This window comes from Xenopus laevis, chromosome 3L, assembly GCF_017654675.1.
Source record: "Xenopus laevis strain J_2021 chromosome 3L, Xenopus_laevis_v10.1, whole genome shotgun sequence".
Lineage (NCBI taxonomy): Eukaryota > Metazoa > Chordata > Amphibia > Anura > Pipidae > Xenopus > Xenopus laevis.
Genome location: NC_054375.1, coordinates 37,323,076 through 37,341,509, shown reverse-complemented (window position 1 = coordinate 37,341,509; position 18,434 = coordinate 37,323,076). Strand labels below are relative to the sequence as shown.

General features: G+C 40.1%; 1 protein-coding gene across 6 annotated transcripts in view; it reads right to left on the bottom strand.

The window, feature by feature from the left end:
* matr3.L (matrin 3 L homeolog) overlaps positions 1-9,079 on the bottom strand; it is a 43,826-nt gene extending 34,747 nt beyond the window's left edge. For 4 of the 6 annotated variants that reach the window (XM_018242132.2, XM_018242133.2, XM_018242135.2 and 1 more), the window contains exons 1-3: positions 8,922-9,079; positions 1,291-2,295; positions 235-296 (exon numbers count right to left, since the gene is read on the bottom strand). In XM_018242132.2, the coding sequence (XP_018097621.1) occupies positions 235-296; positions 1,291-2,160 (932 nt within the window). In that variant the 5' untranslated portion in view covers positions 2,161-2,295; positions 8,922-9,079. The remainder of the gene's footprint in view (positions 1-234; positions 297-1,290; positions 2,296-8,921) is intronic. The other 2 variants (XM_041586140.1, XM_018242136.2) reach the window with 1 other exon arrangement.
* Positions 9,080-18,434: the final 9,355 nt, after the last annotated feature.

The following is an 18,434-nucleotide window of genomic DNA, read 5'->3' as shown; positions in this document are numbered from 1 at the left end:
ATATATTTAGTTAACCAATAGTAAATGTAGGCTGACTTAAAATGAAGGACATTGCTGGCACACAAGCATACATATTTGGGCCAAAAATGTTGCACTAACATGCCTTTTTTGTAAAAGTTATAAATGTGTGGGTAATCAATCTCCTCTTTGTGTACATTAATTACTTTTTAAAGTTTCAAGCAACTCTACTAAGCTGCCAATTTCTCTTTCTTTGTGACATGAAAAAAAACTTACATTTCAAGTAGAAGCTGGCTGCGTCTTCTGTGAGTGGGTCCACTGACATGTTGAGTCCAATCCTGTAAAGACCATATTGTTACAAATAAATAAAATAAAAAAACACTGCTACCAATAGATGTGAGCTTGCATAAGTGATACTATACACGGTTATTTATTTGTGTAGCAAATGTGAAACCAATAGTGCAAACTGCTATTGTATCCAACTAAACACTAAAGCTATGGACACTGCAAATATCTTTTATTCAAAGGAGCAGTAACACTAAAAAAAATTGTATTAAAAAATCCATTTCCCCCCCACTAATAATCTACCCTGCATAAATCAATGCTTTATAAAAAAAATACTGTTTGAAAACACTACTTCCTGTGTACTGCAAAACGGCGATAGGGCGACTCACTCTACAGCTCTGCATCTTCCCCCTAACACGACTTCTGCCAAAACCAGAAGCTAAGCGCTACAACTGCGACAGCAGCCCATTCGATTAATAAAAGTAAATGAAGGGGAAAAAAAGCTTGTACTCCTCCCCAAAAAATAAATGTAGAAATATAAAACAATAGACAAAGGTTTTTACCCCCAAAAGTAAAATGGTGACGTCAAGAAAACCATTTAGATTATAAAGTAAATATCTGAGGAGTAGATTTAGAAAATGTAAATATAAAAGATGAAAAAGCAGAAAAACAGATCTGTAGAAAGAAGAATTTGCCATTCTACTATTTCTTTTTCAAGATAGGCTTTAGGATCCAAAGTACAATTAAACGGTTATTTACGCATTTCTACGAAGGGAAATTTGCTTAGCAGAATAAATATGGTCAATTTCCAACTACAGCTATAGAAGTCAAAGGATTTTTGGAATATTAAAAAAATCTTAACAAAATATCATTAAGATTCTGTATCAACACCAGAAACAAATATTGATAATTGAGGAAGAAAAACTTGTTAGAACCACAACTGGATACATTTTATGGCAGCTGAATTATAGCAAGTATTCTGGGTTTCACATGAATCAAATAAAAATAGAGCAAAGGTTAACAGAATACCTAGGATGAAAGACTCACCTGCTTCGAATGAACAGGCATATCACATATAGAACAGACATGTGGGTAATTTTTGGGTAACAATCCATGGAAATCCTCAATATTGCTACTTGAGGGATAACCTCTGTTGTTTTCATAGATTGCTCTTTCTTGTGGTCTGCTGAACCTCAATCTCTCATAATCATCTTCAAATTTTTGATATGGGGGATCACGAAAGAGATTATCTTCACTAACCCTTTTATTTTCTCTTAGTCTATCACTTTCAAATTCCATTCTATCACGATAGTTAGACTCTTGTGCATGATTCCCATGGTCATAGTCAACCACTGAGTTAAGGCTTGAAAGCCGATCATCAAAACGTCCTCTCCTGTAAGTTCTTTCATCCTCCCATTCCTCACTAGGAACCCTTAACTGCTCCCGAGGTGATCTACCATCTCTGTAATTCACCAATGGAATGCTTTCGGACCTCCTCCTCTTAAGCTGCGAAAGAATTTGTGGCAAGTTTTCTGGAGTTATCTTTTCCTCAGGATAACGGCTTAACTCATCCAAATCCCTTGAGGAAAGACCAAAGCTGGCCAAAATTTTACTGGCCGGATCAGAATCTCCTCGAAGTGAAGAAGATAGAGGAGTAGTTCTGGCACCAAGGCTAAAGACAGATGGCAAGCTGTGAGAAGAGGAACTAGATAGATGAGATCCTGGCTGACTTAATTTAGAAATTGTTCCACAACTCATCAAACTAGCAATACGGCTAGTCCCTTGGTTCATTCTTCCAAGAGAAGATGGAATAGATAATGACTGATTAGCGGTAAGAAGACCTGTTCCTGTAGTATCACGCCTATGATGGGGTTGCAAGTCTCTGCTTAAGGATGATTGTTGAAAAGACTTTGACATTGTAGCACTATTTTTTTTCCTTGATTCTTAAAATGCCAAAAGGCACAAATATCAAGTCCCGAACTATAAATTTAGAATTTTTTTAAGCCCAAAAGGAACTTTTGAGGAATCTTCTTGGAGCAGAAACCCAGAATTCTGTAGAAAAACAAGCAACTTTAGTCAGTCTAATGTAAGAGTAAAATAAGTACTTTACTTTTTGTTTTTTAAATAGAAGCAGATACGATATCAGATGACCCAAAGATGAAGACTGATCTTATATGGCCAAAAAAGTTGGTTGCATCATTGGTCATCAACATAACTACACAGTTAAATAGGAAATGGAGACGTAAAATGAAATATCTGAATAGAAATGGTAGAATCTTTCTTAACGGGGGAAAAGAACATAAGGTACATACCAAAAAGTATGCACAGAATGAAATTCATAATGCAACGCTTAACAATTTTTAAGATCCAAAAGACCAAGATGACATGACCCTAGCAATGTTTTAAAAGTAGAAGGATGAAACACTCGAAAGCATGAAGTTGCAACGGTATGAGCAGTCTGAGAAAAGTGAACTCCTTAGGTATTCCTGGTATGAAAAAGATTATGAACTTGACAAGTCAGAGGAATGAGTTGCTTTCATAAAAATATAAAGCCACTGCTTATAAACATCAGTATTGCAACAAGTACTGAAAAAGAGAGATGCATAAACATAAGCAGCCACTGCTTACAAAAGCAGCCATAGAGACAAGATTTGAAATAGCAGGGGTGGGAAATCAAACAAAAAAAAAAAATCTTCTCCAGTGGTCTCCATGACCACTTTCGACATAAAAGATTATATCTAAGACCAGCATATGTAGGGTATCAGCACTAATTCAGATCAGTGGTGTCATTGTTAGGCAGTGATGTACCATTCACTAAAATATCTGGCCAAAGTATATGACTATTTATCATATATAATGAACTCTTCAGCAGCATAAAGAAAGGCTACTCAGTGGAAACTAGGTATAGCTGCATTTGGCATAAAAAATCAATATAACTAGTTGGGTATAGTGCTAAAGAAATTAAATTTGAATGTATGATTAAGAGGATAGTAACTAGAAATATTAAGTACATTTTTTGGAATATGTAAATATAATTATTTATATCCAAAACACTGCCCTGCTTTCCATTGGGAGCTGAACATTTTTAACACCAGCTCAGGTTGATTGAAGATGGCTGCTTCATAATGCAGACCAGCATACAAATTAAGAAATCCACATACAATTAAAATACTTTTTCTGTAGATTTAATATAGGAGGTAGATTAGAATGCTAATTCTATTCTAGTCCAAGATTAAAAAAGAAATTATGATCTCAACCTGGCAATCAATTACAAACCTGTCTGAGTTGGGTAAGTCATTTAAAAGTGTGTTAGGGGACCACATTTGTGATTAAGTTCTGAAGAATGGATATAGTAATCAGGGGAGTAGTAATCAGAATGGATCTATGAAGGAGACGTCCTGTTAAACAAATATAATAGTATATAGGAACTTGGACAGTCAAGTTTCATGAGATGTGATCTACTTGGATCATGCCAAAGCTTTTGACACAGTGTCACAACCTGCAGGCCGATTAAGTTCATACAGGCAGATGAGATTCATTGTTCATAACTGTAAGAGTATGCATCCAGGACTTTAAAATATGCAATTTACTTATATTCTTAATGGGCAAATCATTGTGTACTTGTGGATTATAAACTTGGCTGTAGCAAGCAATGCCAGACAGTATCAGCAAGGGCCAACAAGGTTTTTAGCTGTATTTAAAAAAGGGGATAGATTCACAGGAAAAGATGGTCATACTTCCCCTTCACAAAGCAATGCAGTGCAGTTTTAGTCTCCACTGCTCAAAAGGCATTATTATTATTATACAGAGAAAGACCAAAGAAGAATGCCTTGGCAAAGGATTTGGAAAGTCTTAGTTATTAAGGAAGGCTGGCCAAGTTGGGCTTGTTCACAAAACAAAACAGAAGCTTCAGGGGTGCTATGAAAATTATACATAAATGGAGACCATACAATAAACTCTGGTGCTTCATTCATCAGAATATACTACTAGGAGACATGATGGCATCCATTTAGAAGAGGGGGAAAAAACAATCTTTTGGAGAGGATCCTCTTAACCTCACCCATTTTTTTTCTTTGAGAACTGTTGTGTAATCAGCATGGCTTTATGAAAGACAGACTGTGTAAAAAAAAACGTACTTGCTGTAAAGTAGTAGTAAGTAGAACGTTAGACAGTGGTGCTGCAGTAGATGAAGTCTACTTAGATTTTGCCAAAGTTCTTGATATAGTGACGCACCAATGTTTATCTTCTAAACTAAGTTCTGTTAGTCATGATGGTGCTATTTGTTCAGTGAGAAAACTGGCTAAAAGTTGGTGTCCACTGGCCCTCAAGCCCCCTCCTGAACCTCATCACTGTCAATGTAAAAACTCTTAATGGGTAGATTGGGACTTGGTTTTTAACATAAAACACAGAATAGTAATGGTTGTTGTTTTGAGGTGGTATACCATCAGTGTTTGCAATGTATTCCCTTAAGAAAGAAGTGTAAAGGCATTAAGGAACACCCTGAGTTCAACTCAAATGTACGGATGTTAACAGGAGCGAAGAGTAAAGCGTTGAAAAAGTGGGGCAGAAGCATCAAAATTCTGCAACAAGTAGCAATCAAGAAGGCAAAAGTAGAAAATTAATAAAATGGTCTCTTCAAATGAAAAACTGAATGGCAAAATGTGGGTTGAGAATCTGGTTACAAACCCTCAAAAAGCACAAATATGCTTAATCGTACATATTTTAGAATAGAATACAGCACACTCAGAGTTCCAGGACCCATTCTGAGCAGACAAAACAGAAAATACCCTGGGATAAAGAATGCAAAGTATTTTGGACAAGAATATATATCATTGCCACTAAATGCACTGGGCAAAGAGCTTGTGCAATAATTTATGGGTGGAAATAAATGCTTTTGAAGTTATGGATTAGTTCAGATATTAGGGATGCAGTGAATCCACTACTTTAGAAAAAAAAAAAAAGGAAAATTTCTTGTTTGCGAGACGAAAACCATGTGAATTTTTGGATTCAGTTTGCCCAGGCACTTGGATTCGGCCAGATCTTGCTGAAAAAAAGCAGAATTTCAAACCGAATCCTGGATTCTGAGCATTCCTACCAAATATATAGCATTTAGTAACTCAAAATATATAGTAAAAAAAAACACTTATTGTAGTAAATTAAAATAATGAAATTTTTTTCAAGCAGACAATAATTCTCATTTAGGGATTTGTAAGCTCTTCAGTAGACCTATCAGTTGTAGGAACAGCAGTGTTATAAGGAACTCGGCATTTATTTTTTTTAATTTTGCTTGTGAATTTATATTATGCTTTCAACATGTGTTTACTAATCTTCTAATCTATTGGCAACTCACAGAATTTACTTATCTCCAAATGTTATATGCCTCAGAAAGGTCCCACGAATAAAAGTTAAAAAATTATAATCACTGTGGCAAAATGTTAGGCATACCTGTGATTATAATAGCTAACTGGAGACCCCAGGATGGTCCTGTTCTCTGAAAACAGCATTGGCATATGGAGCTGCCACACCACCATCTTGTTGCTAGACCCTCTCCATGGCCCAGGGGCTGATACACAGTAGAATGAAGAGCCAAACTTCAAAGTACCGGTGCAGTTTTTAGCAAATGGAAGTAATGGCCAGGGCTGTTATTTTTTAAAGGCAAGTCAACTACAAAATAAAAATTTGCCTAATAAAAGGAAACATAATTCTAAGTAACTTTTCAATATACATTAAAAATGTTCAGTGCTTTTCATATTATATTTAAAAACAATTGCTATTGAAAGCAGCATTTGCTTAATTCCTGCTTGTTACTTTTTAAACAATGTTGCAAAAGCTCCCAGGAAAGACAGGTCTGTTCAGCAGCTGCCTTGTCTTACTTTGTATCAACAGTCTGAGCCATGAGGATATAAGGGACAAACACTGCTTTCAGTAGAGTTACATTACACAACTTAAAAACCATAGAACATTTTTAATGAATGTGTATTGCTAAATTGCGTAGAATTATGTTTTCTTTTATTAGACAAAAAAAAAAAAACATTTCGGGTTGACATTCCCTTTAAAGGGACTTTCCAAATTCATATGGAGGATCTTAAAAGGGTGGCTAAATACGATCAGCATAAATGCATGCACTTACAAAATGGAAGGAGAATATGAATCCAGGCAAGGAGTAGACTTTTTTTTGCACCTTAAAGGGATACTGACATGGGAAATATATATTTTTTTTCAAAATGAATCAGTTAATAGTGCTGCTCCAGCAGAATTCTGCACTGAAATCCATTTCTCAAAAGAGCAAAGTTTTTTCTATATTCAATTTTGAAATCTGACATGGGGCTAAACATTTTGTCAATTTCCCAGCTGCCCCCAGTCATGTTCTGCTGGAGTAGCACTATTAACTGATGGGTTTTGAAAAAAACATGTTTTCCGATGACAGGATCCCTTTAATGCAAACACTGGGGCAGTGAAGCAAATAGAGCTGGTAGCATATGACAAAGGAAATGTTGGATATAAAGAAAAGGTAAAATAGCTGCAGTAACACCTTACAGGTCTCAAATTCTCTCCATTAGGCCATGCTGATTTCAAATTAACACTGGCAAGTCTGAGGGGACAACAAGATGGCTAGGAAAGGAAAAGTTAGTCTTGCACAATAGTCATCAATAAAGGCTGGAGTTAGCTGATATCTAACAGAACACTACTTCCTGCTTTTCAGTTCTCTAACTCTAAAGGTGGCCATACACGGGCCGATAAAAGCTGCCGACAGACCGTGTCGGCAGCTTATTGGCCCGTGTATGGGGGCCCCCGACGGGCTTCCCCGATCGAGATCTGGCCGAAAGTCGGCCAGATCTCAATCGGATGGGGTTAAAAATCCCGTCGGATCGCGGCCACATCTGTTCGTTGATGCGGTCCCGCGATCCGACCGCCCGTTTGGCGAACGCTAGGATCCGATCGTTGGGCCCTAGGGCCCACGATCGGATCAGCCCGATATTGCCCACCTCAAGGTGGGCATATCGGAGGGAGATCCGCTCGTTTGGCGACATCGCCAAACGAGCGGATCTATCCGTGTATGGCCACCTTAAGTTAGTCAGCGACTTTAAGAGGGGGCCACATGGGAAATAACGGTTCGGTGAGTTTGCAATTGATCCTCAGCATTCTGCTCAGATTCAAAAGCAAACAGTTATGATCTAGTGATGATGTGATCGGCGGGGGTCTATAAAAGGAGCCCAGAAGTCGCCCTCCCTCCACCCACGCCCGACTTCTGGGTTCCTTTTATAGACCCGCCGATGATGTCACAAAAGGGGAGAGGCGAGGAGGCACAGCGTCTATAAAAAAAGAACCCGAAAGTCGGAAGCCAGCATTTGACGGTGGCAAAGAAGTGTGTGAAGTCGGCCCGAACCCCCGGGTAGCGGGCCGGCCCGCACCTCACTATTATTATCCATATGTGCCCATCAAAGTCATTGATTGGTTACTGACTGGTAACCAAATAGAGAGCTGTAAAGCAGGAAGTAGTGTTCTGGCTATTATGCTACACATCCAGTCACTAGAGCCTTTATACTAGGGATGCACTGAATCCAGGATTCGGCCTTTTTCACCAGGATTCTTCCGAATCCTTCTGCCCAGCCGAACTGAATCGTAATTTGCATATGCAAATTACGAGGCGGGGAATTGAGTGACTTTTTGTCACAAAACAAGGAAGTGAAAGATGTTTTCCCCTTCCCACCCCTAATTTGCATATGTGGTATTCGGCCCAATCTTTCACGAAGGATTCGGGGGTTCGGTGCATCCCTACTTTATACATTACATTTTTGGTTAACTATATAGAAAAAAAATTCTATTTTGCACAGCTTACAACTGTGGAAAGACCGATTCACAGTGGGGGCGGGGTGTCACTATGATAGCAATTGTATTCACTGGTGGGTGCGCAGGCTGCTGCTCTATTTAGATAAACAATAGCCTGGCACAGGAATAAAAGGAACAAAGTGCTGCCACGTTTCATACTGTTCCAAATCACCCCTAGGCACTCCAAATCCCCAAAACTGTTCCTATACTGTAAGTGTGCACTAGGGATCAGTAAGTCCAATACATTTTTTTAAAATCTAGCTTTTTAAGTAATTACATGCAGAAGTGTAACTACAGAGGAATCAGACCCTGCGGCTGCAGGGGGGCCCAGGAGATACAGGGGGGCCCATGAGGCCCTAATTCATATACAGTTTCAATACATAATAGTAAAACAAGTCACCCTCTAAACATTTTGGGGGTTTAAAAAAAGAATTTGCTGTGGGGCCCAGTAACATCTAGTTAAGCCACTGATTACATCCATGGGAGGGGGGTTAAAACATTGGCACCCCTAGTAAATTAGGCTTCCCTTGTCCTACTGTCCCCACATGCGGATTATGGAGAATATCTGCCCCCACCCCCCATGTTTTTGGGGCCCATAATGATTTCTCTATGGCTGTAAACTAGATGCGCCACTCACAGACAGTCCTGCACTCAAGTACAACACACTCTATCGTATATAAATCCGAAAGTTTAAAAGCTAATTGAAAAGAAATCTTCAATGCGTAATTATTGAGGCTTTATGGCTTAGTGCGTTTAAATGCTTGTCTTGGCCTTGCTCTGGCGCCCAGCCTTCCTGTGACAGGTACAATTCAACAGCTTCTAATCCCGCAAATAGTCTTTTTACAAACCCTAAAGCGTATCGTCTATGCTGTCCTGCTTTTCTTAACACAGCCCGCAGTCAAGAATCGCCATTAAACTCCTGTTTATCGGCTCCGGCCTGAAACCTAACTTCGACGTCACAAATCTCATCTCGCGAGACTGTAGCATCTCAGCTGCACGTATAGAAGCTCAGTGACGTCAGTATCTTAGTGAAGCGCGGATGGTGTATTTTGAGGCAGCCATTAGAGGCTGCGACGACCCGGTCTCAGTTCGTTTTTCCCACCTCAGCTCCTACTTTTGTCAGCAATAAAAATAGTTTATCTGAAGTCAATTATTTTATTCTGGAAAGAAAGTAAAATCACTTCATTTTCTGTGTCATTACTGCAATACTGTCCACATCAGAGCTTTTAATCTTTGAAAATCTGAAATGTGCAGTTAAATTTGTGGCAGGAAATTAAATAACCTTGTGAGGGTGTTTTTTTTACTCTGAGGGTCCCTGTAAACACAATTTAGGGATGATGGCTAATTTAGATATTCACAGTTAATAAAACTGACCAAAAGTAATCTTGACTTTTATTTCACAGTGGCACCTAGGGTTGCCACCTTTTTTGGAAAAAAATACCAGCCTTACTATATATTTTTCTTTTTTCCCTATTAATAACATTAGGCTCAACCATCATTTTTACCGGCCAGTAGGGTTGCCACACGGCCAGTAGTTTACCGGCATGGCCGGGGCCGGTATTACAAATTTACCAGCAATGTAGCTGCCAGTAAATTTGTAATACCCCTAAAAAAAGCCCTTGGCCCGCCCTTATTCTGATCAAAACTCACTCTTTTCGCTACCATCAGCCCACAGTGCCGTGGCTCCACCCCCTTTATGTCACAGGCCACCCCTTTTGTTCCCCCCCACCACCACCACCACTTGCCATTGAAAATTTTGTTAAAAGGTGGCAACCTTACCGGCCAGTTGGCAACCCTAGTGGCACCAGGGACAGGATAAGGGCTAATTTAGGTGAAGACTGGATGAAATTAACCTAAAGCATTCTTTTATTATGGTGAACTCCAGTGTGTGCAGGTGCCCTCTAAGGGGTTTCCCCTTTTTCACAGACCAGCTGTCACATATGGTTACCCACAGGCCCGGAATGGCAATCTGTTGGTTCAGGCAAATGCCAGAAGGCTGTTGTAAATTGTCATAGACATTATTTATTGGGCTGGTGGGGCCTGCTTGGGCCTCTGTGTACTTAGAATGCCAGGGCCTATTGTGAATCCCAGTCCGGACCTCTTTATCCATAAACAGACTTTCCGTTATTTTGAGTTTGTTTTCACTGTTCTATGTGATGAATAGGGCAATAATTTTCATAATTTAGGGATAAAATTGTTACACACAGTTCTCTGCCCTAGTGGGTACTATGTTTTTGGTACTCCAAATACTCCCATGGGAAGAATCAACACATTTCTTAAATAAAGTGCTCAAGCTGGAATCAAACTCAGGACCCCAGCTGTACAAGACAAAAGTGCTACTCACAGAGCCACAATTCTATACCTGTAAAATTGAAGCAGCATCCGTAATAATAAGAAAAAATGCACTCTTACAGCTTGATTGGTGTAAAAAAATACCTCCAAAGGCATAGGCTTCAGAACCGGGGGGCCACATGGTCTGTGGCCCCCACAGAATTTTCCTCCTCCATTTTGAAACCGTTTTTTAAAAAAAAAATATTTTTTTTACAGTTTTTTTTTTTTTTGCCTTTTTTCTTTTAAGCCGGTGCGTGTCTGGGCTGGCTCCCTTACCCAGCCGGTCCACTTTCATTTTGCACCACCCCCCTCCAAGCCGGTAAAGCTGAAGTGGCCAGTGAATGAAAGGAAGCCCCGTCTGCCGCACAGCTGCAGTCCGGAAGAGAAGCGAGCATCACGTTGGCGCCTGTCAGCAAGGAGTACATAGGAATGCATGGATAGGCCTGCACATGCGTGCCATACAGTGCAAATAGAGCGCAGTATCCAACTTTGTCTCTGTGCAGTCAGCGCAGTTTCTGTATCCATTGCCGCCTGAGGCGGCTCCAGTAATGCCGCCCCCCAGCCCGATTCACGCTAGTGCGGAGAGCGCAATTGCGCTCTCTCGCCCTAGTAAAGCCGAATTTCCGGTTCAAAAACCGGAAATTCGGCTCTTAAAGGCACCAGGAGCGGCTTTTTGCTGCCCCTGGAAACCTAGCTGGCGATGCCGCCTGAGGCGAGCACCTCAGCTCGCCTCATTGGCGGATCGCCCCTGTGTGCAGTGCAAATCGGCAAATGCAACTTCGCCTCTCATCCCTCTCATGCATCATACGGTACAATACTCGTCATTGCATGTGAATATTTTAATGGTAAATAATGCTATCTAAAGAAAAATCCCTTATATTTTTGTAAAACGTGAAGATGCATGCATCTTCCATTGTAACAGATATATCTTATACCTGGACTCTGATATACATGTATTGGCACAATTTAAATGGAAATACTGTGCTAAGGTCTCAATCCCTGGCCCTAACTTATTATAAATGTATTATAATGTAATCGCAGGCGACAGGAATAAAAGGAACAGCAGACAACTAGAACCCTATCAGGGGAATGTAATAAAAGTCGCAAAGAGCAAAACAATTCGCACCAATAAGACTAAAAATCCACATCTCGCAAAGTAATATTGTTCCTTAAACTGTTATTGCATTGCGAATTTTAATTGCGCATTGCGAATTTTAATTGCGCACTCATAAGAAGTGCTTGAAGGTGTCGTAATCTTTTGGAGCAAACATAACGACTTTTTCAGTAAGAAGTTTTATTACATTGACTGCGCATTGGCGCAAACTATAAAATTCGCAAACGATCTTTCACTGTCGGAAGTGGTCGCTAAGTGGTCGCTAAACAGTTTCCGGGCTCGCAAAAGCTATATTAAATTCGCACAAAGCAAAATTTGTTTGCGCAAAGGCATAACTTTTCGCATTGTGTTTACCCCAGGCAAATCTATGTCGAGGAATCTATAGCAAATCTATTTTAATAGCTTTATGCATTTCTTAATGGCGTAGTTCACCTTTAAGTTCACTTTCAGTATGTTATAGAATGGCCAATTCTAAGCAACTTTTCAATTGGTCTTCATGATTTATTTTTTATAGTTTTTTAATTATTTGCCTTTTTCTTCTGTCTCTTTCCAACTTCCAAAGGGGGTCACTGACTCTATTTAAAAAGCAAATGCTCTGTAAGGCTACAAATGTATTGTTATTGCTACTTTTTAGTACTAAATTTTCTATTCATATTCAAGTCTATTATTCAAATCAGTAATTTGTACCCTAGCGACCAGATTAAATTTGCAAACTGGAGAGCTGCTGAATAAAAAGCTAAATAACTAAAAAAAACATAAATAATAAAAGATGTAAACTAATTGCAAATTGTCTCAGAATACTATTCTGTACATCATACTTAAAGTATTCTCAAAAGTGAACAACCCCTTTAACACCCATTGGTGAGGGTGAGTGGCTGATCATTGCCAATTTGTGAATGTGCTCATCTACTTTTCTCTTCTCCTTCTATGGGTTCTGTGGGGTATTTATACATGGAGTTGCCCTTTGCCATCCTGCTATGGGTTCTGGGGAGTTTTATACATGGAATTACCATGGTACCATCCTGTCATGAATTCTGGGGGCATTTATACATGGAATTGCACTGTGCCATCCTACTTTGGATTCTGGGGGTATTTATACATGGAATTGCCATTCTACTATGAATTCTGGGGTTATTTATAAATGAAGTTGCAATTATGCTGTGAATTCTGGGGGATTTATAAATTAAGTTGCCATTCTGCTATGAGATCTAGGGGTATTTATACATGGAATTTCTACTGTGCCATACAGAAAATACAGGGTTACAGATCTTAGTACAAAGTTAATCCAGAAAATGATCTAATTACATTTTGGAGTCAGGAAGACATTTTTTGAAGCAAATTGGATAAGCTTTAGAAGGGGCTGTTCTCCTTCCTTTGTATCAGCTAGAAGTTAGACAGGTTTTACTTAGGCCAAAAGGCTAGACACGTGTCTTTTTTCAACCTAAATTACTATGTTTATATATAATTATTATGCTGATGCTGTGGGATTGGAAAATTTGTACAACTGCCCCATAATAATATAACATTGCTGTCTAACTAGCAGAAAAGGTATCCATGTATTGAGAGATTTTTCACATTACTAATGCAGTTACTTCATGGCTTTCCCTACTACAGGTTACACACTGCTCCAGGCCTACAGTTCCTCATACCTTGCATTTTGGCAGAGCAATAGAGTGAGGCAGTGCATGGGGAGGTGCTAGAACTTGGGAGAGTGCCTGTGCTCACTGATTCTTACTATATAATGCATTCTTGTACTTTTTTTATTTTGCTTGGCCTGTCAGTAATCTCTATATCTTACTGCTTGTGTGGCAGTTGTCCATTGCTCTATATGTATGTATTTGGTGTGCCAGTGCCTCGGGTTCTTACGATATAATGTTCTTTATATGGCTTGTGGTGCCTTCTCTATATTATGTTCTTGGGAGTTCAGTACCTACTGCTCCTTTATGTCTTTTGAGTACCCCACAGTCTCTGCATGTAATGTACTTTAGGTGCCAGAATCTTTTTCCCCATAATGTGCTTGTAGTGCAGCATTCACAGCTCTCAGTTAAAATTGTGCATGTGGTGTTAATACCCCCTTCCTGCAGTGTCAGACTTTAAGCAAATTTTGCCCCCACTGCTATGGTTTGATTTTCCTGAAAATTCAGTGAAAACACACAGGAAAGGGGGTGGATCCCAAAGGGAAAGACCAAAAAGGGGCGTGGCCAATTTTTTGCCGCGGCACATGTGCACCTCATCCTGGCCTCCCCTGTCAAAACCATCTTCTGCTGCCTATGTCCAAAGGGTTATTGCAAAGTAAAAGCAAAAAATACCAGACATTTCAAGGGCCTCAATCCCCCTTCATCAGTGCTAAAGCACACACCTATAAATTGGCAAAAAGTAATCTTCGGTTTTTAGGGTTTTTTTGTGCAAACTAGGGCCATATTTTTCACAATTTAGAAATATGAATGGCTAATGTTTTGGTAAAAATCACTTTTAAAAATTATCACAATTTCACTCTTCATGTTCAAGGTTTCACTAAGTATCAGTGAACCAGAGAATTATGGAAACTTTATGCCAATTGCCAGCAGTACCTGTTAAATTCTGCTTACTAGACCCTGGGATGTTTTATTTACGTGATTATTAAACAACTTTATGGTTTTCCTAAAACAAGATCATTGCAAAAAATTAATGTCTTGTCACTTGTGCCAGTAAAGAAAAAGACATGCCCCCCCCTCGGTTTCCAACAATATCTTCCACCACCAGAGCCCCATCTCCCAAAATCTGACCAAAAAGTATATTAAAAAGTAAAAAGCTCTAACTAGGGAACAAAAAATGTTTGCCAATGCCCTTATTATGATGTAGTCAGGGCAGGGTCGGACTGGGGGGCCCGGGGCCCACCGGGACCGCTGTCCAGGGCCCCCCTCTGGCCCCCGCTACCTACTTTGAGCCGAATCGCCGATCACCATACTCGCTCAGGCGGCGCATCGCGCATGCGCAAAAATCACTAAGCACACATGCGTAAACGAGGCTAGGCGCGCATGCGCAAATAGCGCTGCGCCGAAATTGTTTTTCTTTAGAAAAACTGTTTGGGAGAGCGGGTCTGGCCCGGCGGGGGCCCACTAGGGTCGGGGCCCACCGGGTATTTTCCCGGTGTCCCGCTGGGCCAGTCCGACACTGAGTCAGGGACAATTTTCCACTGCTTTACACAAGCAATTAGGCAGTCGTTTAGATTATCTGCAATGGTGCAAGCTAGAATGCTTTATTTATTCTGTAGAATGTTTTACCATACCTGAGTAAAAAACTCTAGAAGCTCTCTGTTTGTTTAGGATAGCAGCTGGAATATTAGCTTGGTGTGACATCACTTCTTGCCTGAGTCTCTCCCTGCTCACTTATAGCTCTGGACTCAGATTACAGCAGAGAAGGGGGGGGGGAGAAGAGCAAACTAAGCATGCTCACGCCCAGGGCAAGGAGGTTTAAGCTGAAGGCAGGAAGAAGCCCATGTGTACAGAATAGAAAGAAAGAAATGCAGTGTTTCTTTTGACAGAGGACTTTGAGGGTTTAATGGTATATTTAGGTGTACTTTTCTGATAAGACTTACTTAGTTTTAACCTTTCCTTCTCCTTTAAACTAGAGACTAGCAGATGAATATTAGAGGGTCGGTATATAAAGATAAGTAATGCAAAACAATAAAATGTATGTTTTAGCCTCACTGAGCAACAGTATTTTGGCTGACCAAAGTGGAAGGCAAAAAAAGCTATACAAATGAAGACTGATTGAAAAGTTGCTAAGAACAGGACATTGTACACAATTCCGTGTATTTCCTTAAAGAAACTACTGTAGTAGATGAAAACGCATATAGGCCAGCATTAAATAGCACTTGGTTATATTGGTACCACAACTAGACATTTTGAATTGAGAACCCCTTTGATGGGCATCATTTAGTCAGACATTTTTTTTTGTGTACCTTTTTGTTCTTGTGGTTGCGGCCAGGTAGGGAGGTCAGAAGCAGTGGGCTTCATGCAGGGAGCGGGCCTTTGTGCAGGGAGCAGATCTGGGCCGGAGGGGCCCATCTGTTTTTTTCCCGCAGTTACCACCGGCCCAGTCCGACCCTAGCAATAAGTGATTGGAGCATCACTGTATGAGGTGCAACTCATTTCAATTGACTATTTACATGCAGAACCATGGCATAGTATTCATCTGGTCAGTTATCTAAACTTCTATTTCACTAATAATAAAATTCTCAGAGAACAAACAGACATTTTTGAGAGCAAATTGTTTATGTAAAATCTGGGAAAAATGAATGGGAAATTGATGGGACTGCAAAAAAATGGGGGCGCCGTGACACGCGCAGACTACACAATCTTATGGGATGCGTGACGCCGACGCTCGCATAAGCGAAAGTTGTCTGGCAAGTAGTAGAGTCTGGTCTAGGGGTAGGCAGAAGAGGTAGCTGTCCAGCGCCATAGGCAGCTGCCTCTTCTGCCTACCCCTAGTTCCGGCCCTGTAATACAGCAATACATAGAACCCTATGTTGGTTCCGTCTCTGTGTGATCCCATCTTCAAGTACAAGTTGTGTTGCTGTCTGTGTCCGATGTCTCAATCTCTCTTGGTTTCCCAGGCCTCTTGCTTTTCCCCTTTCCCTGGATTATCTGTTTCAAGAAGGTGTTGTCTGCAGGAGAATCTTTGAGATGCACTTTGGGACCAGCCTTTGGCTTTCCAGTAGAAACGGAAGAGCTTGAAAGCTGGAGATGAGGTCTTTCAACTTGACAGGCTAAATCAGTGTTGTTCAACTTCTTTGGTACTGAGGGCCAGAATTAGTCCATACATTGCCTATACATAGGCAGAAGATTCCCATTTATTCTTCCAAGGGTTTACACAACAAATTTCCACCCCCGGGATGGAGTGCAACTATAAGGAAGTGCAAAGTACCTATAATAAATGGTTTCAATAAGTGCAACACTATGGACTAAGTTTTTGGGCCTGGGCCTCTCCCAAATAATACTTTTTTGCAGCCTCCTATTGCCTATTGTGTTCCCTCTGTAGAATGAGCAGATACGGCCCCTTTATTTTTTTCTCAATGGTGCTATTTTCCGTCAGGAAGTAAGATAGCTCTTTAACGCCATCTTGTGGCCAAAAGCCCAAATTAAAGCGACAAAAATGTATTTCTGCATAGCTTGCCATTTTAAAAAAATTAAAAAATCTGATTTTGATTTAATAAATATTAAAGGAGAACTAAACCCCCCATAATAAGAAAAGCTCCTACCTATTACCTTAGATAGTGCCCCTCGCACATACTCACGTATTGTTGCAGAGTAAGAGGCACGGAGCCCATGGGTGCCCTCTTCTGGCTCTTCGGTCTTCTTCGGGTTCTCTTACTTCCTTCCGGCATTTTTGGCACATGGGCAGTTGCTATGAACCGATAGATTGCTCCATCTGCGCATGCACCAATACAGCACTTTAGGAGAACTAAAACCTAAAAATGAATAGGGCTAAAAATGCCATATTTTTTATACTGCACCAGGTAGTAGGTAGGGGCTTTTCTTATTGGTGGGGTTTAGTTCTCCTTTAACGTTCCTTAACATTTCTTCACTGTCCTTATCGATAAGGACACTGTTCTACAGGTATGGAACCTATTATCCAAAATGCATGGGACCTGGGTTTTCCAGATTAGGGGTCTTTCTTTAATTTGAATGTCCATACTTTAAAGGAGAATTCAATCCTAAACTTCAAAAACTCCTAATCCCTACCTTACATATACCCCCTCCCTTTAGCCTAAATGTTACCCCGGGCAAATGCCCCTAATGTTTTACTTACCCCTCTGTGCAGATTTAGGCATCAGAGTTCACAGGCGCCATCTTCAGCCGCTTCTGTAATCTTCAGAATGAGATCGGCGCTTCTGCAATTTTCGTGAGTTTCGGCGCATGCACAGTTGTATCGAAGCAGAAAATTGCTCCAACTGCGCATGCACCGCCATGCCAGTCTCATTCCAAAGATGACTGAATCAGCTGAAGATGGTGCCCGTGAACTCTGTTGCTTGAATTTGAATTAATTAATGTAAACATGAATTAAATCCAATTCACTTGTTTTTTCCCCCAATAAGGATTAACTAGTTAAACTTAGTTAACTTAGTTAAAAGCACTGTAAAAAAATAAACAAAGCTTTGCCTGTTGGTAGCAGCTTCTCAGTCTGTAGAATTGCAAATGGCATCAGCTCAGAATGTTGAAAATTGCATTCTCCCAAGTCATAATCACGGTACCAAACCTAAAATGGGCCAAAGTGCAATCTGCATTCAGCAGAAAGTCCACTTAAAACTTAATGCCTTTAAAAACTCAGTATGATTCTGTTCACATATAAAACAGATTCTGCAAGAAATGTTCTGAAAATGTTAATTTAACTGATTTCTATACCACTGATGTTCTCCAAGGTTACTAATGCTTTAATCTCAGAAAGTTGTCAGCTTGAGCAATCATGGAAAACTCCACTGATAGCAGAGATATGTTTCATGGATTAGACGACGGTGATTGGCATTTTTCGTAATTGGCCAAGTGCAAGCTTTTTAAATCGTGTTCTTAAGTTATAACATTTCCATGGGGACCATAGCTTTTTGTGATCTCTAATTACTTTTGGAAAGAAACTCGTTACAAAGACTTACTTTTAGGGGACCAGAAAGGGATTGCTTGGCAACGCAGCTTGCACTTTGAAGGCTAGAGCACACCCTTTTAACATCAATGATTTTATTGTCCTCACTGTTTGGCTTATAGTACCAAGAAACTCAGATTTACTGATGTTTTTTTCCTGGACTGGTGCTCATTTTAGGAAAAAAAATACTCCCTTCTGGGGAAAAAAGTAGCCCAGCATCATTCTGCCATTTTACTTACCTTTACTTGGTAAACATGAGCTTACCTAGTGAATCAAAACGTATGTTTAAGTAAAGTAC